Source organism: Tiliqua scincoides, chromosome 1, assembly GCF_035046505.1.
Source record: "Tiliqua scincoides isolate rTilSci1 chromosome 1, rTilSci1.hap2, whole genome shotgun sequence".
NCBI classification, from domain to species: domain Eukaryota; kingdom Metazoa; phylum Chordata; class Lepidosauria; order Squamata; family Scincidae; genus Tiliqua; species Tiliqua scincoides.
The window spans coordinates 281,625,396-281,647,410 of NC_089821.1; the positions used below are offsets into that span (position 1 = coordinate 281,625,396).

General features: G+C 46.6%; 1 protein-coding gene across 7 annotated transcripts in view; it reads left to right on the forward strand.

Annotated features, from left to right (window-relative positions):
* The first annotated feature begins 955 nt into the window (after window positions 1-955).
* Window positions 956-22,015, forward strand: part of DTNB (dystrobrevin beta) — a 121,518-nt gene continuing 100,458 nt past the window's right edge. For 5 of the 7 annotated variants that reach the window (XR_010794443.1, XM_066626763.1, XM_066626764.1 and 2 more), the window contains exons 1-3: window positions 983-1,059; window positions 16,311-16,378; window positions 20,627-20,707. Coding sequence is in view for 5 of the 7 variants with exons in the window: in XM_066626763.1 (XP_066482860.1) it covers window positions 16,312-16,378; window positions 20,627-20,707 (148 nt within the window). In the remaining 2 variants the exon portion in view is untranslated. Of the gene's footprint in view, window positions 1,060-16,310; window positions 16,379-20,626; window positions 20,708-22,015 lie in introns of all 7 variants that reach the window. The other 2 variants (XM_066626767.1, XM_066626765.1) reach the window with 2 other exon arrangements.

Below are 22,015 nucleotides of genomic sequence, written 5' to 3' on the forward strand. Positions count from 1 at the left end.
CATTTCCCCTGTTGCCTGGGGGGGGGGGGCTTACAAGGCCTTAGAATGCCTTCTGAGGGCCAGAGAGGGTGTGTGGGGCATACTCGCAGGAAAGTGTGCAGGATTGCACCCTGAGCTCCAGAGCCTGTGCATGTCTACTCAGCAGTAAGTCCCATTATATTCAGTGGGGCTTACTCCCAGGAAAGCATGGCTGGGACTGCAGCCTCAGTCTCTGGGCGGGATGCGGGTCAGCCCAGACAAGGCAGAGGCGTGGTGTTCCCCCCACAGGGCGCAGGCGTCCTCCAGCCGGTGGGGCAGCAGCTTTGGCCGGAAGCGCTTGCCTACCCCGGCTCTGCCTGGGCCGGACGGCGGCAGGCTGTGCTGGAGCCCGGGCAGCTCTCGCTCCTCCGAGGGCTCCTGGCGACGAACACGGCGGCAGCTGCGCAGGCCGAGGACACCCTGCCGGGCGGGCTGCCGCTCGCGCACCTCTGGGCCAGCAGCGCTCGCAGGGCTGAAATTCTTCCCCGGTGGCAGGGAGCAGGCCGGAGGTTCGGCCCTCGCAGCGCTTCGAGTAAACTCCGACGCCGGCTCGGCTGTGCCGAGCAAGGCCCGGACGCTGCCTTTGCGTCACCATGGCAACGACCAGCGCTTCCACTGCGGTTGCGCACCCCTCTGGCCTAAGCGCCGGAAGATCAGCGCAGTCAGGACACGCGTGCGCTCGGACTCGCCCTTGGGAAGTTGCGCGGCGACGGGAGGCGGGCGAAGCTCCCTCCTCAGCCCCCGGATTGGCTGCCGCGTGTCGAGTCTGTTGCAGCCGCTCCTTCCTATAGGCTCGTTCTTCGGCGGAGGCGCCCTGAGGCTGAGGCGGCGACAGGATTGGTCGGAGGCTGCGCCGCGCAGCGGGGCCGCGCCCGGATTGGGCCGCCCGGGAGGGAGGCGGGACCCGGGTGCCGAGGGCAGAGCGTGGGTTGGCCGCTCCGTGTGGTGGTGCGAGCGGAGCCGCCTGAGGGGAGCCGAGCTTCGGCGCGCGCCGTCAGGGAGGCAACTGAAGGCGGCGGCCCTCCCGCCCACGGCGGAGAAGTAAGTGCTGCTCCTCCGCGCAGCGGCGTGGAGTCTCCCTTCCCGGCCCTGAGTGTGGAGCTGCCGACTGGCCGCTACTCTTCCCCCCCGCCTCCTGGGCACGCAGGGAGCGCCCCACGGCCTCCCTCCTCTCTGCAGCGGCCACGGCCCGGCGAGGGGGGCAGGCTGGGGCCCCTTCCCGGCCCCCTTGTGCAGCCTCGGCCAGCCTGAGGAGGACTGCGGAGTGGACTCGCGGCCGCCAGGACGGGCCGGAACTGCAGCGCCTCTCGGGGCGCGCTGGAGTGCAGGTGCAGAGCCCAGCTGGGTCGCGCTTGGCGCCTTCCCGAAGCCGGCCCGCTTGGGCTCCTCTCTCCTTGGGCGTTCCGGATCCCATCAGTACTCGGGAGCCCAGTCCTGCCCACGCTTTCCTGGGAGTAAGCCCCATTGGCTATACTTCTGAGTAGACATGCATAGGGCTGGACTCTCAGTCTGTCATCCTGTCCTCACTTTCCTGGGAGTAAGCCCCAGTGACTCTGATGGGACTTGCTTCTGACTAGATAGGCATAGGGCTGGACTCTAAGGCTGCTATCCTGTCCACACTTTCCTGCTAGTAACGCCCATTGAAGACCATGGGACTTAGCTCTGGACAGATATGCATAGGATTGTGCTGTCGGTTCAAGGAGTGCAGGTCCTACAGTCTCATGGAGAACCTTATCATAGCTAATGGAATCTCCTTGTCTGGATGAAGCAGAAGTCAGTAGACGTGAGGTGACATGTCCTTTGCCTGACCACATGCCCATATGGCCAGCCAGGGAAGGTGATGCTGTATTCTCCCTGGAAGGTGCGTTCCCACCTCTTGTATACAGGGCAGTGCATACTGTACTGCTGGCCTGGGTGTTCATAGAGGTACAGGTGTGTAAGACACAAAGTGTGTGGCCTTTGTAGAACACTTGAGGTCTCTAAGTGCCCTGTGAGTCTGTATTGTCTTCCCTACTTCTTTTGCCTGTGGACTCTTTGCTGAGTGGCCAGATAAGAAGAAAGCACTGGGTTGCCTGATATTTAGGGTGTTGCTGGAGGCAAATCCAGCTCGGAATGCCTATACAGTAGAGGGGTGTGACACAAATACAGCACTGAGCTTGAGCCCAACTTCTGGGCTGCTACCTGAGCGAATCAGCACCAGTTGCTGATGGACAGCAGTGCATACAGCTTGTTTCTTTGGGGAAAAGCAGTGTACCTTTGAGCAAACTGGACATTGCAGGTAAATGAATGTAATAGAGCAGGGGTGCCCAAACCCTGGCTCTGGGGCCACTTGCGGCCCTCGAGGACTCCCAGTTTGGCCCACGGGGAGCCCCCAGTCTCCAGTCAACCTCTGGCTGGAGCCTGCACTGGCCTGACACAGCTGCACTCAGCATGACCCCCAACTGTTCAACCTCTTGTGTGAGTTGTGGAACAAGGGCTCCCTCCAATGCTTGCTGTGTCATATCTGTGATGCAACAGTGGCAGCAAAGAAAAAGCTGGCCTTGCTTTGTGCAAGTCGTTTTATAGGCCTTGAGCTATTGCAAGACCTTCATTCATTTGTATAAGTTCCATTTCTAATATATTCATTTATGTAAATTTATTCAAATTTGAAATGTAAATTCATTCTTTTTTCCCTGGCCCTCTGACACAGTGTCAGAGAGATGGTGGCCCTCCTGCCGAAAAGTTTGGACATCCCTGTAATAGAGTTCTGATGTTTTAAAGTTGAAAGCAATTTTTAAAAGGCTGCCGAGGTGCAGCGGTGTCAGTACAGTGCAGTATTTGGACTAGGAATATGGTGAGCCATGTTCTCTCCCCACTCATTTGTGAAGCTTGCTGGGCAGTCTGGGACCAGTCACTAGCTCTCAGCCTAACCTACTGGTAGCTTGCAGGGTTATGATGATAGAATGAGAGAATCCTTGTACACTATCTTGAAATCCTTGGAGGAAGGTTGGTATGGAAATAGCAATAGCAAGAGCGGCCTTCACCCAGGTAGCCAGTGGAGGAGAAGAGTAGAGGCTTGTTCCTGTGTTTTGGAAAAGTTCAGAACATCTCACTGCATTCCAGACCTCTCTAATGTTGAATGCAAAGTCTGGGAGATCCACTATTCTCCTGTCTCACTCAAATAAAAAATTCACTTACTAATGGCAAGGTAGCATAGCAATTTGCCTCGTGTGTTCAGAATGGCCCCCAAAATACTTTCTTGCTGCAAAACTTCAGATGTGGGTTACAAGGGTAAATACCCATCTAGGAAAATGTGCACCCTCAAACCATGGTTTCATTTTCAATGTGTCTGAGTTCGCATGTGGGGGGAGAGGGGAGAAGCAGCTTGAGAGAAGGTAATGATTTTGAGCAGGGAGACAGTGGGGTAAAGTTTAAGGAGTTCCTTTCTACTGTTTCTGTAGTCAAAATCTTAGTGTTCTTAGGATGCTTTGCTGTATAATGTGTAGTTTGGCCCTTGGTTTTCTGTAAGTTTGCAAGTTTAATATTCCTATATGGAAGGCCTTTTTGCATAAGAAAAAAACATAGAACCCACGTGTTTATCATGGTGTGCAATAGATGAGTTGTCTCCTGCCTTTATGTATAGTGAACAGATACTGGAAAGTTATTCTGTGCAAATATATGCAGCAAAATTCTTCCACAAGTAGTTGTCACCTATGTGATCTATACATGGGAAGTACCTTTTGAGTAGGGATTTTAGTTATCCTTACTTTTAAGTAACTCTGGACAGAGGATGCCTGCCTTTTTAGATGTAGATCTACATTGTTGCAAATCAGTTAGTTCAGCCTTACCTTATGCATATGGATATCTATGGACAGAATGCCAGTGTTCTGCTCTTGTCAGAAGCAGTACGGTGCTTCTTTGATTTGGTTCTAACTCAGAACTTCCAAGCTTGGACAGTCACTAAATGTGCCATGGTGGCCAAGTTTCAGTGTATTTGTTGTGCCTTTTTGAAATGTACTATGTCCAGTCAATTAGTTGGAACAATAATTGCAATGCTTATGTCCCATCTTAATAATAATAATACTGGCATTTGTATACTGCCTTTTTAGTAATTGGATTACTCCAATTACTTTGTTCAAGGCGGTTCACATAGGCAGGCTATCTCTAAACCCCCAAGGGGATTTTTACAATAACAGAAAGGTTCTATCTTTCAAGAACCGCACAACATTTCAGATGGATCTTTCATGGTCTGATATCACTTTTGGTCCCCAGTTGCCTCCCACGCTGGCTGACAAGCAGCTCCTTCATCTCTCACTTGAAGGGTAGCCAGGACGCTTCTTCGCTCACACCAAAGAGCAGGTGGAGTAATTCAGCTCAGCTGCTTCAAAGTCTCGCCATTCACAGAGCTGCTGGTGGCCTCGAACTGGTGACCTTCAGGTGTTCTCTTCGGGCTCACGGAGGCTCTACTCTCTAGACCAGACCTCCTGTCTGGTCTTATGTATATTTCCTTGGAAGTAAATGTACTTAGGTGGCAGCTGTTGCAATTTATTATAGATGCATGTGGTTTACGTATAGAAAATACACTGAATCCTTCTTTAGCTCTGTGGCCACCACCCTTTCTTTTGCCATTCTCTCATATAAACAACTTTGCTTAAACTTCAAAACATGTAAATTTATACAAAGAACCAAAGATTTTTTGACACACTAGTGTCCTATTTTCAGGTGAAAGCTATTACTGTTCCTGAGTGATATCGATTTCATCGTGGAAATCTTAAAATAATCCTATTGAAATATAACTTACAAGTTCTCCATGTGTATGCAGTATTACATATATGTTTGCACTGAGTTCATTGTACCATATGTTATCTAACAACAGTTTTATAGCAGATCATCATTTTGTTGCAGTAAAAATTCTGCTGTCTGTCTATTGCTATAAACACAAAACTGTTTTTCTATTTCATTAAGCAATATAACTTTGCTAGTAGTTTTCCATTACTGAACACCACAAGAAGACAAAGGTAGAGTGAGAAGGTCTATAGAGATTGCATGGTGTTGAGAGTTACTTTGGATTATTTGCCCATGGAAAGCATTCTCCCTTCTGTCTCGAACATATAGTTGTCATGGAGGAATATCAAGAATTTATTTAACCTCTCATACTTGGCGGAGTTCATTTCCCAACAGATATCCAGGTAACTGGAAGTCTCTTTTTACTATACACTCTCTCTTCTTTGGAAATTCGGCTGTTTGTTTCTGAATGGCATCATCCCAGTCTTCCCTCTGGCTTGGTGGCCTTTCACATTGCTCCACAGTTATCTCACTGTCCCTTCCCTTTGGTTTTTACCCAAATGCTCTCATCCAACCTTCCTTTTCACCTTCATGTATTTTGTTGCAAACACAAAACTTCCTTAAATATATGGCACTACTCTGTCTTTCCTGTTTTGTCTATTCGTCTTGAATAAGTTACCGCAGTCCACTCAGGCACCTCATCCTGCTAGGTTCCAAAGACTCCTCCTAGATTGTATTCACTTTAGCATCAGTTCTAGTTCATCTTGCTTGTTCCCTATGCTTTGTGCCGTGGTGTAGAGACAGCTGAAGTCACAGGTAGACCCACCAATCTTCTCTTCCAAATGTCCCTCATACTGGCATTTCCCATCATTGAAGTCCCAGACAGCTCTACATTACCTTTTTTGACCTTCAGCATTGCATTAACCATGGAGTCCTCTTCCACCCCCATGTGGCTTAGTTTAAAACCTCCCTGGCTGGGCTCACAAACTTATTCAAAATACTGTACAGTTTTCCTGGTCATTGGGATGTAGCCTATCACTTGTTAAAAGATGTCCATCTTGGAAGCATAGACCACGGTAATCAAACACTTGGAAGTTTGGGCTCTTAGTGAGTTTGAAACCAGCTCCTGTTGTGTCTCCGTGTCAGCACCCCTTTCAAAATTTGGAGATTTTTTTCTATTTTTGGAAGGCATACTTTGTTTTGGATTCTCACTTAAAATACTTTCTGCGTATCCCCAACGTCCAGGAGCAAGCAGTTCTTTGAAAGGTGATGGTGGAAATCTTGTTTAAAGCTCTGTCATTGTCCTTGTTAACTTTGTTAGTTTCTTTTTCCTAGTGACCACAGAAACCAAAGTGCTATTCCTTTGAGTACTTTGCTCCAAAAAAGTCAAGAGAAAAGGCCAGAGAGGAAACTGAATTTCTTCTGGAAGGTGGTAGTGATGATTCTGTGCTTTTGAGATTTATACCATATTAGCAAACTTGTGCTGTTGTTGCATTTGACTCCTCACTTCTAAAACTACTGCCAAACTATAATGGACATGCTAATAGAATATTCTGTGTCAAAATCGCTGTCCTTTTGGGTGTGTGTGTCTGAAATTGTCATGGGCTGTGGCTTCTTAAACATTTTGAACAAAATCTTAGAAAGCATTGGTGCACAGCAGTACAAAGGGAAGTTGGAATTGGCTCCAGAAAAGAGTGTTGGTGAGTCTGTTTTCTCATGGTGGTTGATCTTTTCTGCACCTGCCATCTTTTGTAATGAGTAAATGTGGGGGAAAGATAGAAAACAAAGTGGGCATGCACGGGATTGTGAGCTGACTAAGATAGAACCACAGCATGCTTGTTCTATCTGAGGGTTGGAAGAGATTAAAAAAGGAGAAAGCCTTCATAAGAACATAAGAACATAAGAACAGCCCCACTGGATCAGGCCATAGGCCCATCTAGTCCAGCTTCCTGTATCTCACAGCGGCCCACCAAATGCCCCAGGGAGCACACCAGATAACAAGAGACCTCGTCCTGGTGCTCTCCCCTACATCTGGCATTCTGACTTAACCCATTCCTAAAATCAGGAGGTTGCGCATACACATCATGGCTTGTACCCCATAATGGATTTTTCCTCCAGAAACTCGTCCAATCCCCTTTTAAAGGCGTCTAGGCTAGACGCCAGCACCACATCCTGTGGCAAGGAGTTCCACAGACTGACCACGCGCTGAGTAAAGAAATATTTTCTTTTGTCTGTCCTAACCCGCCCAACACTCAATTTTAGTGGATGTCCCCTGGTTCTGGTATTATGTGAGAGTGTAAAGAGCATCTCCCTATCCACTCTGTCCATCCCCTGCATAATTTTGTATGTCTCAATCATGTCCCCCCTCAAGCGTCTCTTTTCTAGGCTGAAGAGGCCCAAACGCCGTAGCCTTTCCTCATAAGGAAGGTGCCCCAGCCCCGTAATCAGCTTAGTCGCTCTCTTTTGCACCTTTTCCATTTCCACTATGTCTTTTTTGAGATGCGGCGACCAGAACTGGACACAATACTCCAGGTGTGGCCTTACCAACGATTTGTACAACGGCATTATAATATTAGCCGTTTTGTTCTCAATACCCTTCCTAATGATCCCAAGCATAGAATTGGCCTTCTTCACTGCCGCCGCACATTGGGTCGACACTTTCATCGACCTGTCCACCACCACCCCAAGATCTCTCTCCTGATCTGTCACAGACAGCTCAGAACCCATCAGCCTATATCTAAAGTTTTGATTTTTTGCCCCAATGTGCATGACTTTACACTTACTGACATTGAAGCGCATCTGCCATTTTGCTGCCCATTCTGCCAGTCTGGAGAGATCCTTTTGGAGCTCCTCACAATCACTTCTGGTCTTTACCACTCGGAAAAGTTTGGTGTCGTCTGCAAACTTAGCCACTTCACTTCTCAACCCTGTCTCCAGGTCATTTATGAAGAGGTTGAAAAGCACCGGTCCCAGGACAGATCCTTGGGGCACACCGCTTTTCACCTCTCTCCATTGTGAAAATTGCCCATTGACACCCACTCTCTGCTTCCTGGCCTCCAACCAGTTCTCAATCCACGAGAGGACCTGTCCTCTAATTCCCTGACTGTGGAGTTTTTTCAGTAGCCTTTGGTGAGGGACCGTGTCAAATGCCTTCTGAAAGTCCAGATATATAATGTCCACGGGTTCTCCCGCATCCACATGCCTGTTGACCTTTTCATGAGGCTAGGGAGCCTGTTGTTGTGGCATGCAGTCTTTTCTAGGCTTTCCCTCCTTCCTCCTAGGTTCTTAGGGTTGGTGAGGTGAAGCCAAAGTGGTCTTTCTTCCACTTAATTGTTGGGCTGCGAAGTTGGAAAGGGAGACATAGGTTTTGCCATGCAGAGCTTACTTTGTAGTCTCGACAGTTGTTGGCACTGAAGAGCAAAGCAGCTTTGTCCTCTGAGGAGTCAGGTGGGAGAAATAATGAGAGGGAGAACTTAGGACACTGGAGTGGCATGTGGGTAATTTTCCTCTCTAGAATATTTGAAACATTCATATACACAACCTTGGCAAATTGCTGGTAAAATTTAGACTCTTGAATGGTCCTGGAGGCTAAATTTAGGCTTTTAGGCAGGAAGCTGAAAGCCAGGACCTCAAAGGTAGCGTTCTCTGAAGTGCTACCTGTTCCATGCGCAGGGCCAGCTAGGCAGGCGGAGATCAGGGGTCTCAATGCGTGGATGAGATGGTGGTGTAGGGAAGAGGGGTTTAGATTCGTTAGGCACTGGGGAACGTTTTGGGACAAGCGGGGCCTGTACAAGAGGGACGGGCTCCATTTGAACCAGAATGGAACCAGACTGCTGGCGCATAACATTAAAAAGGTGGCAGAGCAGCTTTTAAACTGATCCCTGGGGGAAGGCCGACAGGAGCCGAGGGGCATCCGGTTCGGGACTCCTCATCCCTATGGGATGAGGATAGGGAGGTTAGAGAACAACAAGACAAAGGCAGAGTAGGAGAAGAAACTGGGAAAGATAGGGTGATGGGATGTGATAGACGGTTTGGCACAATGAGAGGATGCGGGGACAAAGGAGCAAATAAGCAGCCCATCCTGGGGCATTCCGTGTATAAATGCTTTTATGTGAATGCCCGAAGTCTACGAGCAAAGGTGGGAGAACTGGAATGTCTGGTGACAAGGGAAAATATTGACATAGTGGGCATAACGGAAACCTGGTGGAATGCGGAGAATCAGTGGGATACCGCAATCCCGGGCTATAAACTCTACAGGAGGGACAGGCAGGGGCGTGTTGGAGGTGGGATGGCCCTTTATGTTAAGGAAGGGATAGAATCCAGCAAAGTAGAGATTGAAGGTGGGTCCGACTCCACCGTAGAATCTCTGTGGGTTAAATTACCAGGCTTGTGCAGCGATGTAATACTGGGGGCGTGCTATCGTTCTCCAGACCAGAAATCTGATGGGGAACTTGAAATAAGGAAACAGATCAGGGAGGTGACAAGGAGGGACAGGGTTGTAATCATGGGGGACTTCAATTATCCTCATATTGACTGGGTCAATTTGTGTTCTGGTCACGATAAGGAAACCGGATTTCTTGACGTGCTAAATGACTGTGGCTTAGATCAGCTAGTCACAGAGCCCACCAGAGGACAGGTGACTCTGGATTTAATTTTGTGCGGTACGCAGGACCTGGTTAGAGATGTAAACGTTACTGAGCCATTGGGGAACAGTGATCATGCTGCGATCCGTTTTGACGTGCATGTTGGGGGAAGAATACTAGGCAAATCTCTAACAAAAACCCTTGACTTCTGATGGGCGGACTTCCCTCAAATGAGGAGGCTGGTTAGAAGGAGGTTGAAAGGGAGGGTAAAAAGAGTCCAATCTCTCCAGAGTGCATTGAGGCTGCTTAAAACAACAGTAATAGAGGCCCAGCAGAAGTGTATACCGCAAAGAAAGAAGGGCTCCACTAAATCCAGGAGGGTGCCTGCATGGCTAACCAGCCAGGTTAGAGAGGCTGTGAAGGGCAAGGAAGCTTCCTTCCGTAAATGGAAGTCTTGCCCTAGTGAGGAGAATAAAAAGGAACATAAACTGTGGCAAAAGAAATGTAAGAAGGTGATATGGGAGGCCAAGAGAGACTATGAGGAACGCATGGCCAGCAACATTAAGGGGAATAATAAAAGCTTCCTCAAATATGTTAGAAGCAGGAAACCCGCCAGAGAAGCGGTTGGCCCTCTGGATAGTGAGGGAGGGAAAGGGGAGATAAAAGGAGACTTAGAGATGGCAGAGAAATTAAATGAGTTCTTTGCATCTGTCTTCACGGCAGAAGACCTCGGGCAGATACCGCTGCCTGAACGGCCCCTCCTAACCGAGGAGTTAAGTCAGATAGAGGTTAAAAGAGAAGATGTTTCAGACCTCATTGATAAATTAAAGATCAATAAGTCACCGGGCCCTGATGGCATCCACCCAAGGGTTATTAAGGAGTTGAAGAATGAAGTTGCAGATCTCTTGACTAAGGTATGCAACTTGTCCCTCAAAACGGCCACGGTGCCAGAAGATTGGAGGATAGCAAATGTCACGCCTATTTTTAAAAAGGGAAAGAGGGGGGACCCGGGAAACTATAGGCCGGTCAGCCTAACATCCATACCGGGTAAGATGGTGGAATGCCTCATCAAAGATAGGATCTCAAAACACATAGACGAACAGGCCTTGCTGAGGGAGAGTCAGCATGGCTTCTGTAAGGGTAAGTCTTGCCTCACGAAACTTATAGAATTCTTTGAAAAGGTCAACAGGCATGTGGATGCGGGAGAACCCGTGGACATTATATATCTGGACTTTCAGAAGGCGTTTGACACGGTCCCTCACCAAAGGCTACTGAAAAAACTCCACAATCAGGGAATTAGAGGACAGGTCCTCTCATGGATTGAGAACTGGTTGGAGGCCAGGAAGCAGAGAGTGGGTGTCAATGGGCAATTTTCACAATGGAGAGAGGTGAAAAGCGGTGTGCCCCAAGGATCTGTCCTGGGACCGGTGCTTTTCAACCTCTTCATAAATGACCTGGAGACAGGGTTGAGCAGTGAAGTGGCTAAGTTTGCAGACGACACCAAACTTTTCCGAGTGGTGAAGACCAGAAGTGATTGTGAGGAGCTCCAGAAGGATCTCTCCAGACTGGCAGAATGGGCAGCAAAATGGCAGATGCGCTTCAATGTCAGTAAGTGTAAAGTCATGCACATTGGGGCAAAAAATCAAAACTTTAGATATAGGCTGATGGGTTCTGAGCTGTCTGTGACAGATCAGGAGAAAGATCTTGGGGTGGTGGTGGACAGGTCGATGAAAGTGTCGACCCAATGTGCGGCGGCAGTGAAGAAGGCCAATTCTATGCTTGGGATCATTAGGAAGGGTATTGAGAATAAAACGGCTAGTATTATAATGCCGTTGTACAAATCTATGGTAAGGCCACACCTGGAGTATTGTGTCCAGTTCTGGTCGCCGCATCTCAAAAAAGACATAGTGGAAATGGAAAAGGTGCAAAAGAGAGCGACTAAGCTGATTATGGGGCTGGGGCACCTTCCTTATGAGGAAAGGCTACGGCGTTTGGGCCTCTTCAGCCTAGAAAAGAGACGCTTGAGGGGGGACATGATTGAGACATACAAAATTATGCAGGGAATGGACAGAGTGGATAGGGACAGAGTGGATAGGGAGATGCTCTTTACACTCTCACATAATACCAGAACCAGGGGACATCCACTAAAATTGAGTGTTGGGTGGGTTAGGACAGACAAAAGAAAATATTTCTTTACTCAGCGTGTGGTCAGTCTGTGGAACTCCTTGCCACAGGATGTGGTGCTGGCGTCTAGCCCTAGACACCTTTAAAAGGGGATTGGACAAGTTTCTGGAGGAAAAATCCATTATGGGGTACAAGCCATGATGTGTATGCGCAACCTCCTGATTTTAGGAATGGGTTAAATCAGAATGCCAGATGTAGGGGAGGGCACCAGGATGAGGTCTCTTGTTTTCTGGTGTGCTCCCTGGGGCATTTGGTGGGCTGCTGTGAGATACAGGAAGCTGGACTAGATGGGCCTATGGCCTGATCCAGTGGGGCTGTTCTTATGTTCTTATGATCTTTGGCAAGTCCCTTCACAAGTCTAATGAGAAGCATTGTGTTGAACTAAACAGTGGTCAGGGATTATGAAAAAGTGTTGGAGTAAATGGTCCATGTCATCATGATGAAAGATTAACAGAAAGTTGTCCAAAGGCTCAGTGCCCCATGGAGCTGGTTATCAAGCAAGTAGTATAAATATCTAATCTTTGATCAACTATAAGGTATATGGATCTGTTGTTCAGGCTGGAAAAACCCTTCAGTGTTTTTCTGAAACTCCCCCTAGATGTCAGGGACATCTCAGTGTTAGGCATCAGAGTACAAAGCAAGTTCTCCAGCTTTATTTCTTGTTTTATTGATGTTGCCTCCTAAAGGACTTTCTGATTTTCAGATTGAATACTATGAAAGCAACTGTTATATGAAGTGTTGAACAACTTACTGCAGACTGATAGATGGTAGAGATGGAAATTTGGTCTGATTTGGAATCATAATAACCTTAAGTATATACAATATGAACAAAGGAAATAGGAGCAGTCCATTCACCTCCTCAGATAATCCAGAAAGACTGAAAATTCTTAGAGTATACAACTGACCACTGCAACTTGCTGCAGCAGGTAGAATGATGGTGACTTGCCTGCCTGGTGCAAAAGTTGCAAATGTCACACATCATCTAGGTTGGCTAGTGAACAGTGCTGAGGTGAAGGCATTAGTCATAGTGCACATTGGGTACCAGTGACTTTGGGAAGTATGGAAGAGGGTTCCAGGAAGCCAAATTTTAGGTTATTGGGTAGAATACCCAGATCACCAGGTTAGTATTTTTTAAAATGCTATCTCATGTGCAAAGCCAACTAGACAGTGGAGTGAGGGTGTCTCAGTGCATAGGGGAGACAGTAGTATTAGGAGGAGGGGATTTGTTAAATAGTAGGTAATAATGCTGAACCTGCACAAAAGGGACGGACTGCATTGCATCTGAAATGGGCTCAAGCTCCTGGTTCTTAACAGTAAAAGGGACCAGTGGCTTTAAATTGACCTTTAGAGGAAAGCTGACAGGATCTGGGCAGCATCTGGTTTGAGCCAGAGCATCCCTCCAGGGGTTGGGTAGCAAACATAGATTGTACTGAAAAAAGGGAACAACTTAAAGGTGGAGGCGGTGACTTGGAATTACACTGCCCACCAACAAGGTAATTCTGTCATTCCAGAGGTCAACTGGGGTTTCAACAGGCAAGTGGAAAATCCCCAAGAGCCATCTGGAAACGAAGCCAAAGCGGATCCATTCAGTCTCTGGGGGCAGACCGTTTTTACCAGATCTCTACCCCTGCAGAGATTAGAAGCTGCACCAAACCTAAATCCAACCAAATTCATGATCTGGCCACGACAACAGAATTATCACAAATTTCCCATCCTGAGGATGTAGACAGGATTCTCTGGAGTGTGAGACCATCTTCTTGCCAGCTCGACCCTTGTCCAGCGTGACTAATTAAAGCTGCTGGGGAGGGCTGGCCAAGTGGGCAGGGAGGGTAGTGAATTCATCTCTGAGGGAGGGAGTGATGCGGCCGACCTTGAAGCAGGTGGCAGTTGGCCCCTTCCTGAATAAACCCTCCCTGGATCCCACTAATTTGAACAACTTTCAGCCATTCTTAAACAGTCTGTTTTGGGGCAAGGTGTTCGATTGGTTTGTGGTGTCTCAGCTTCAGAGGGTCCTGGAGGAAGCTGATTATCTACATTTTTTCCAGTCTGGCTTCAGGCTGGGGTTTGGGACAGAGACAGCCTTGGTGGGTGACCTGCGCCAGGGAATGGACAAGGGGAATGCATCCCTGTTAGTCCTCTTGGACCTGTCTGCAGCCTTCGGCACCATTGACCATGGCTACAGCTGCTGTCAGTCACACCCAGGGCAAAGAATGCTAAAGGAAGTGATGTTGTGGGAGATATGTTCATATTGGGTTGGTTTACTTTAGCAACAGTGTATGGATGTAACCAGAAGTGAAATATCAAGTTGCATCATGTTGTATTGTACTGTAATTGGTTTAAGAGAGATTTGCCTTTGTGTGCAATTAGGGGAAGAAAATTAGACTAGTAATTTTATAAACTTGACCAGTTACAGGTGGTGCCTCATTATCCACACTGTTGGCAACCTTCAGTCTCGAAAGACTATGGTATCGCGCTCTGAAAGGTGGTTCTGGAACAGCGTCTAGTGTGGCTGAAAAGGCCAATTTGGGAGTGAATTATTATTCACTCAGATCATTATCCACAAGGTAACTGTTTTTGGACCACCACCACCCCCACGTATAAGCAAATCCACAGTTTTCAGCCCCTTACACCCTCCAAAGGGGATCAGAGTTGTGCTTTGTTCACCTCTGGAGGGCTTTCTGAGAAGCTGCGCGCAGAATAAAGTCTGCAGAATGACCGGAAAAACTCTACTTCAGGTTTCCAAAGGGAAACCAGAAGTGACTTTTTAATGCCGGGGAGGCCCAGGGAAACCACGAAAGGCATTGGGAAGCCTTTCATGGTTTCCCTGGGCCTCTTAATATTTTATAAGACATTAAAAATGTTTTTTGGCCATTCTGAAACCTGCAGAGGCTGCAAGTAGATGCACACAGCCTCTGCAGGCTTCAGAAAGTCCTCTGGAGGCGACCGGAGCAAAGCACTTCAGTCGTTTAGACTCCCAAGTTCTTGCATGAGGGCAGACTTCAGTCTGATATTGCCCTGAGACAGGCTAGTGACAAGTGCCTATAGTGAGCTTGTTCCTTCTGCACCTGGCTATGAGGTATCTTACAGCCTTGATTCAGATAAGTAGCACTTAAGTGCCTGTGACCTATCTTTCCAAAGAGGCAGTTCACATGCATGGTTTTCACTCTTAATTCGAAAGCGGTGATGTTTCCGGTTGGTGAAAGAGCCACATGTTCCAAATTGCTTGTAATGACAGGGGAAAACAGAATGGGGTAAAGACTCCAGACGGAGATGGCCCTCCTATGCCTTCTGGTGTGCCAAGTTTCCTTAGAAAACTTACCATATTTGGCCGTTACCTACAGCTGATGAGCTCCAAGAAGAGCGAAACCTTTTAAAACAGGTCCTGTAGTATTGGCCTAAAAAGCTGTTCTTTATGTGGCTTGTCTGCCCTCAGCTTTTTCAGTACTTCTCAAATAAGCAAAACAGGTAAATTGTGAAGTCAGGGGTGCCTGAGGCAGGTCTGCCACTTGCCCATAAGGTGCCTTTGTGCAAATGAAAAAAAGACCCCCTCTTCCTCACTGTGCTTGCTGACAGAAATAATGGTCCTCTGGTCTCCTTCTCTTGTCTGTGATGTGAATGTGATGCTCTTGTGCAGTGCACAACCATATGCAGTGACTCTGGTCTGAGACTACTCAGTTTGGGGAATTTTAGCCCATCCTACTCTAGAGGCTAAAATATATCCAGTGATTCTTTAGGAAACCTTTTCTATTCCTCTGCCCCTCATCTTCTGCTTTACCTTCCTGTTATTGAATGCATTTTATTTTTACCATCTACCCTCTTATGTCAGAAAAGATGCAAAGAAAGAACTTGTTAAATTCTTTTTTAAAATTTAGTGATCTCTCCAACATTGCAAAAATCTCTCTTGGCTTCATGAGAAGAATTTGGGCTGCTGCTCATGCCTGGTTCAGAGTTCTTGGTCTTTCCTGAAATCCAGCTTGACATAAGAGTCAAGCCCAGTTTTTACCCATTTCTAAGGTGTGTCCTTGAAATCCACTCATTCTGATAACTGGCCTCTCTTAGAGAGCTGGTAGAATGTGGGAATCAGATGGGCAGGTTGTATGTTCTTACCCAGCAGTTTTTCTAAGAATAGCTGGACTCTGTGTTAGAGAAGGGAGTTTGTGCCTCTCCAGTGGAATGTAAATGGGAGATAGGAGGCTGTTGCGGCTCCTTTGAAACCACTAGCCCAATAGCATCAAGACTTTCTTTCTGGTAGTTTTCTAGTGATGAATGTGGAACACTAATGTAGCAAAATCAGCTGAAACAGCAGTTTTACACAGCATCTGGCTGGAAAGGAGCCAAGCATGAGAGCTGCTTACAAGGGTGTCAGAAAATATGAAGGGTTACTTTCCTTACTGCTCAAGTTCATTAACTCATTCATACAAATGAGTTATGACAAGTAAGGCAGACTTACTTCCAGGATCCTTTCACCCTCTTCTCTCCCCTGTCCCTCATTCTGCTTGTGCCACCTAGAATCTGTATTAAAGAAACTGGGTGCAAAGGTTTATTTAAACTGCTGGCATCTACTTCCTGCTAGACATACTCCAGTTCTCATTTCCCCAAGTAATAATTGTTCACTTAGCGCAGTGGTTTCTATTGGCTGTTTCCCGTGTGACTTGCCAGAACGTATTAATATCGAAACTACTTAGTTTTTAAGTCCCACTCCAAGAGGTTGACTTTATTAGAAGAGAATTCTTAGCTGAAACCCTGACTTTGTGTCTTTAGGATGATTGAGGAGAGTGGAAAGAGGAGAAGGACTGTAGCGGAGAAGAGACAGCTGTTCATGGAAATGAGTAAGTAGGACACTTTATGTGTACAGCACAACTGAAGAGTATATTGCAGCCCTTTTATAGAATGTGTGCAGATCCTGTTTCCTCTCCAGGCAGAGCGGGATTATCAAGTCAAAGCATCAGGGGCTGGTTCCCTTCAGTTCATGTTGCCTTTCATTTTCCAGTCACTCCTGTTGGTGATCTTTCACATGTTTTGCTGTTTGTGCAACATTTCCTTCATTCTGTGAATTCATAATGGCATGCCATGTACCTTCAGGCATGACCAAGTGCCCTGCTCAGCTGTGGTGAGAGCAGCCCCCTATCCCATGCCCTTGCTGCTCGTGCCTGCTTCAGTCCTGGTTCCATTTCTTGGTATCTGAAAATATGCCAGATGGAACTAGGTTGAGCAGGCTATTGCATTTTGTTTTGTAAGTTCAATCTTGCATTATGGCGGTGTTTCATTTTTGCCATTTTAGACGGCCCCAACCACTCCAGAGGAGTCTGTGCACTCTTTGAGAGATGCTTCTGGTAGAGTCATGGAACTAGGAAAGTCCTGGTAGATTTCCTGTTGCCCTGACAGTTCCTGCGTTCACTGTTCAGCCTGTAACAGTAGTATCTATGTTTGGGTTCTAAAGCACCTGGCATAGAACTGATCCAAACTTTCAAACAAACCGATCTCTTAAAAGGGTGAGGACTCTACATCTACCTTAGATTGTTAAGCTTGAATTTACAATCTTCCTTGTGTAAATGTTGATGTTGAAAAATAGTAAACAACCCACCCTGCTCCCACTCTGTCTTTTATCATATTGTTACAAAGACTCTTCTCCGCTAGTATCTGTGACAATTTCGGCCACAACTGTTCAGGAAACTCCTACTTGACATGAACTGTTGTGTTCTAGAGGAAAATTGTAGTTCTCACAGTAAAGAGGAATCAATACCTGGGCCCAGTGGATGTTTGCTAAAGGAGAATCTGTCCTTGCCTTTACCCTGCAATGACAGCCAGAAGTGAAAATCAGAATTTCTGACCCAATCAAGGAAGTGGAAATGTACATAAGAGCAGCCCCACTGGATCAGGCCATAGGCCCATCTAGTCCAACTTCCTGTATCTCACAGCGGCCCCACCAGATGCCCCAGGGAGCACACCAGATAACAAGAGACCTGCATCCTGGTGCCCTCCCTTGCATCTGACATAGCCCATTTCTAAAATCAGGAGGTTGCTCATACACATCATGGCTTGTAACCCGTAATGGATTTTTCCTCCAGAATCTTGTCCAATCCCCCTTTAAAGGCATCCAGGCCAGATGCCATCACCACATCCTGTGGCAAGGAGTTCCACAGACCAACCACACACTGAGTAAAGATATTTTCTTTTGTCTGTCCTAACTCTCCCAACACTCAATTTTAGTGGATGTCCACTGGTTCTGGTGTTGCATGAGAGTGTAAAGAGCATCTCTCTATCCACTTTATCCTTCCCATGCATCATTTTGTATGTCTCAATCATGTCCCCCCTCAGGCGTCTCTTTTCTAGTCTGAAGAGGCCCAAACGCCGTGGCCTTTCCTCATAAGGAAGGTGCCCCAGCCCAGCAGTTTCCCTCTTTTGCACCTTTTCCATTTCAACTATATCCTTTTTGAGATGCGGCAACCAGAAGTGGACACAATACTCTAGGTATGGCCTTACCGTAGTTTTGTACAACGGCATTATAATATTAGTCGTTTTGTTCTCAATACCTTTTCTAATGAAATACCTTTTCTAATGATCCCAAGTATAGAATTGGCCTTCTTTACTTCTTTACTGCCGCCGCACATTAGGGTGACACTGTCATCAACCTGTCCACCACCACCCCAAGATCTCTCTCTTGATCTGTCACAGACAGCTCAGAACCCATTAGCATATCTGTGAAGTTTTGATTTTTTGCCCCAATGTGCATGACTTTACACTTACTTACATTGAAACGCATCTGCCATTTTGCTGCCCATTCTGCCAGTCTGGAGAGATCCTTCTGGAGTTCCTCACAATCGCTTCTGGTCTTCAGCACTTGGGAAAGTTTGGTGTTGTCTGCAAACTTTGCCACCTTACTGCTCAACCCTGTCTCCAGGTCATTTATAGAGAGGTTGAAGAGCACTGGCCCCAGGACAGATCCTTGGGGCACACCGCTTTTCACCTCTCTCCATTGTGAAAATTGCCCATTGACACCCACTCTCTGTTTCCTGGTTTTCAACCAGGTCTCAATCCAAGAGAGGACCTGCCCTCTAATTCCCTGACTGTGGAGTTTTTCCAGTAGCCTTTGGTGAGGGACCGTGTTGAACGCCTTCTGAAAGTCCAGATATATAATGTCCACGGGTTCTCCCGCATCCACATGGCTGTTGACCTTTTCAAAGAATTCTAAAAGGTTTGTGAGGCAAGACTTGCCCTTACAGAAGCCATGCTGATTCTCCCTCAGCAAGGCTTGTTTGTTTGTGTGGTTTGAGATTCTATCTTTAATGAGGCGTTCCACCATCTTACCCGGTATGGATGTTAGGCTGACTGGCCTATAGTTTCCCAGGTCCCCCCCCTTTCCCTTTTTAAAAATAGGCGTGACATTTGCTATCCTCCAATCCTCTGGCACCGTGGCCGTTTTGAGGGACAAGTTGCATATTTTAGTCAAGAGATCAGCAACTTCATTCTTCAATTCCTTAATAACTCTAGGGTGGATGCCATCAGAGCCCGGTGACTTATTGATCTTTAATTTATCAATGAGGTCTGAAATATCTTCTCTTTGAACCTCTATCTGATATAATTCTTTAGTCAGGAGGGGCTGTTCGGGCAGCGGTATCTGCCCGAGGTCTTCTGCCGTGAAGACAGATGCAAAGAACTCATTTAATTTCTCTGCCATCTCTAAGTCTCCTTTTATCTCCCGTTTCCCTCCCTCACCATCCAGAGGGTCAGTTGCTTCTTTGGCGGGTTTCCTGCTTCTAACATATTTGAAGAAGCTTTTATTATTCCCCTTAATGTTGCTGGCCATGCGTTCCTCATAGTCTCGCTTGGCCTCCAGTATCACCTTGTTACATTTCTTTTGCCACAGTTTATGTTCCTTTTTATTCTCCTCATTAGGGCAAGACTTCCATTTACGGAAGGAAGCTTCCTTACCCTTTACGGCCTCTCTAACTAGGCTGGTTAGCCATGCGGGCACCCTCCGGGACTTAGTGGAGCCCTTCTTCCTTTGCGGTATACACTTCTGCTGGGCCTCTATTACTGTTGATTTGAGCAACCACCATGCCGTCTGTAGAGACTGCACTCTTTTTACCTTCCCTTTCAACCTGCTTCTAACCAGCCTCCTCATTTGAGGGAAGTCCGCTCGTTGGAAGTCAAGGGTTTTTGTGAGAGATTTGCCTGGTATTCTTCCCCCGACATGCATATCGAAACGGATCGCAGCATGATCACTGTTCCCCAGTGGCTCAGTAACATTGACATCTCTAACCAGGTCCTGAGTACTGCACAATATTAAATCCAGAGTCACCTGTCCTCTGGTGGGCTCCATGACTAGCTGCTCTAAGGCACAGTCATTTAGCTTGTCAAGGAATCCAGTCTCCTTTTCGTGACCAGAACACAAATTGACCCAGTCAATATGAGGATAATTGAAGTCCCCCATGATTACAACCCTGTCCCTCCTTGTCACCTTCCTGATCTGTTTCCTCATTTCAAGGTCCCCTTCCGGTTTCTGGTCTAGAGGACGATAGTACGCCCCCAATATTACATCACTCCTCAGGGCTGGTAATTTAACCCATAGAGATTCTATGGAGTCGGACCCACCTTCAGTGTCTAGTTTGCTGGATTCTATCCCTTCCTTAACATAAATGGTCATCCCACCTCCAACACGCCCCTCCCTGTCCCTCCTGTAGAGTTTATAGTGGTATCCCACTGATATTCCGCATGTAGGCAAAGTGATTAACCTTTGGGCTGTACTGCTTCAGTTTGTAGGTAAGGAACATGACTCTGTGCTCTTTCATACAGAGAAAGATGTCAGGTCAGGTAGTAAGGTTTTTACTCAGCTTTTCCCCTGGCATGTTAGTTAATGGTGTGCAGGGAGCTTTTTCTATACAGAATTCATCCTGCTGGTGGCAAGGGAGCTCAATCGATAGAATTGATGTCATCCATGCAGATTTCCCATCTTAGTGAGAGGCCTTCAAACGTGGCTGAAATGGGCACTGGCCATCTCTAACGCATCTAACTCTGATCTTTTCCCAACATAAAATAGAAATACTTTTGATTATTTCTCTTTCGTGCCTTAACAGGGGCTCAGAATTTTGATGTCATCAGATTGTCAACATATCGGACTGCCTGCAAACTGAGATTTGTGCAAAAAAGATGTAATCGTAAGTAAAATGTTGATTTTCTGTGAACTATTTTTTAAGATGCAATTACCATTTTTCCCAGAACACGTCTTATTGCTCTAGTTCAGTCTTAAGAACGATTCAAGTCAAAATCTTCTACCTTTGGAAAACATGGATACAATTTTTAAAATAAAAGTGCAAAATTTATTTCTTAAGAGATTTATATCCTGCACTTTCCCTTCCCACAAGGGAGTTGCTCAAAGCAATTTATAAGAGTAAATGCATTAAAAAATTAAAATTAAAAAGCAGCAGAACCATAAAAATAATAGCAGTAGATGCTGAAGAGGGCACCCCAACAAAAGCCAATCTTCCCTCCTGTGGGAAAGAGTTCTGCAACTTGAAAGACTATGTTGGTGTGGGGGGAGAACCACAAAGTGACTGAGGCAACCACATGTTCTCTATAGAGGCAAAGTTCATGATCCAACAATGAACAAAAGTGATGTTGTGTCTTCCTACAATTCAGTCCCTGCTTGCTTGCATCATGTCTGTGTACACTTGTGCTGATCCATATGGAGCACAAGGCAGAATCAGGTTAGGGAAACCAGAAGGCTGACCAAGGGGAGTAGTGCCTAGTGGTTATCGTTCAGCATACCCCTTCCTGCTCTCCAATTTACTGATTTATTGGGTCAGCAGCTGCAGTGGGGAAGAGGTGGAATTGATGAATATCTGTTGCTACCATCCTAGCTGAAGGAAACCAGATTGGGGGGGGGGAGCATCTAAGAAAAACGTCTCCTTCTAGGATAGTACTGAACCCACTGGTGGTTCTTTCAAACCAAATCGCAGCGGCATCTGTGAGCGATCAGATGTGACAATTCACTGAATCTTCAATTAACATGGACTAGTAAGCGGTGTTCAACATGCATGTTCTGGAGGTTATGCTTTGCATATTTACTTACACATGCCCCCAAACATGCATGTCTAAGGGTCTTTTAACCTTTGGTCAAGATGCGCACGCTCCACGAACTGTCAGCATAAGAACAGAAGGAAACTTAGGAGTAACTTGGCATCCACTCAGTTGCAGACAATGAATTTATTGAGAATAATTAAGATAATTAATAAAAGCAATGATGTCAGGTAATTTAAAAATGCATACAGTTGAAGAAAGAGATGGTTTTTAAGTATATTGATGAAACATCTTCCAGGAAAAACAGAGGCAGAAGCAATGCTTAACAGAAGGGGGATGTTACCTGTTCTTAAAGCCAGAGAAGAATTCAGCTCTGAGGGAGGTGCTGGTTGAAGCGACACACTCGAATTCCACTTATACTTCCATTCACATTATCTTACTAAACA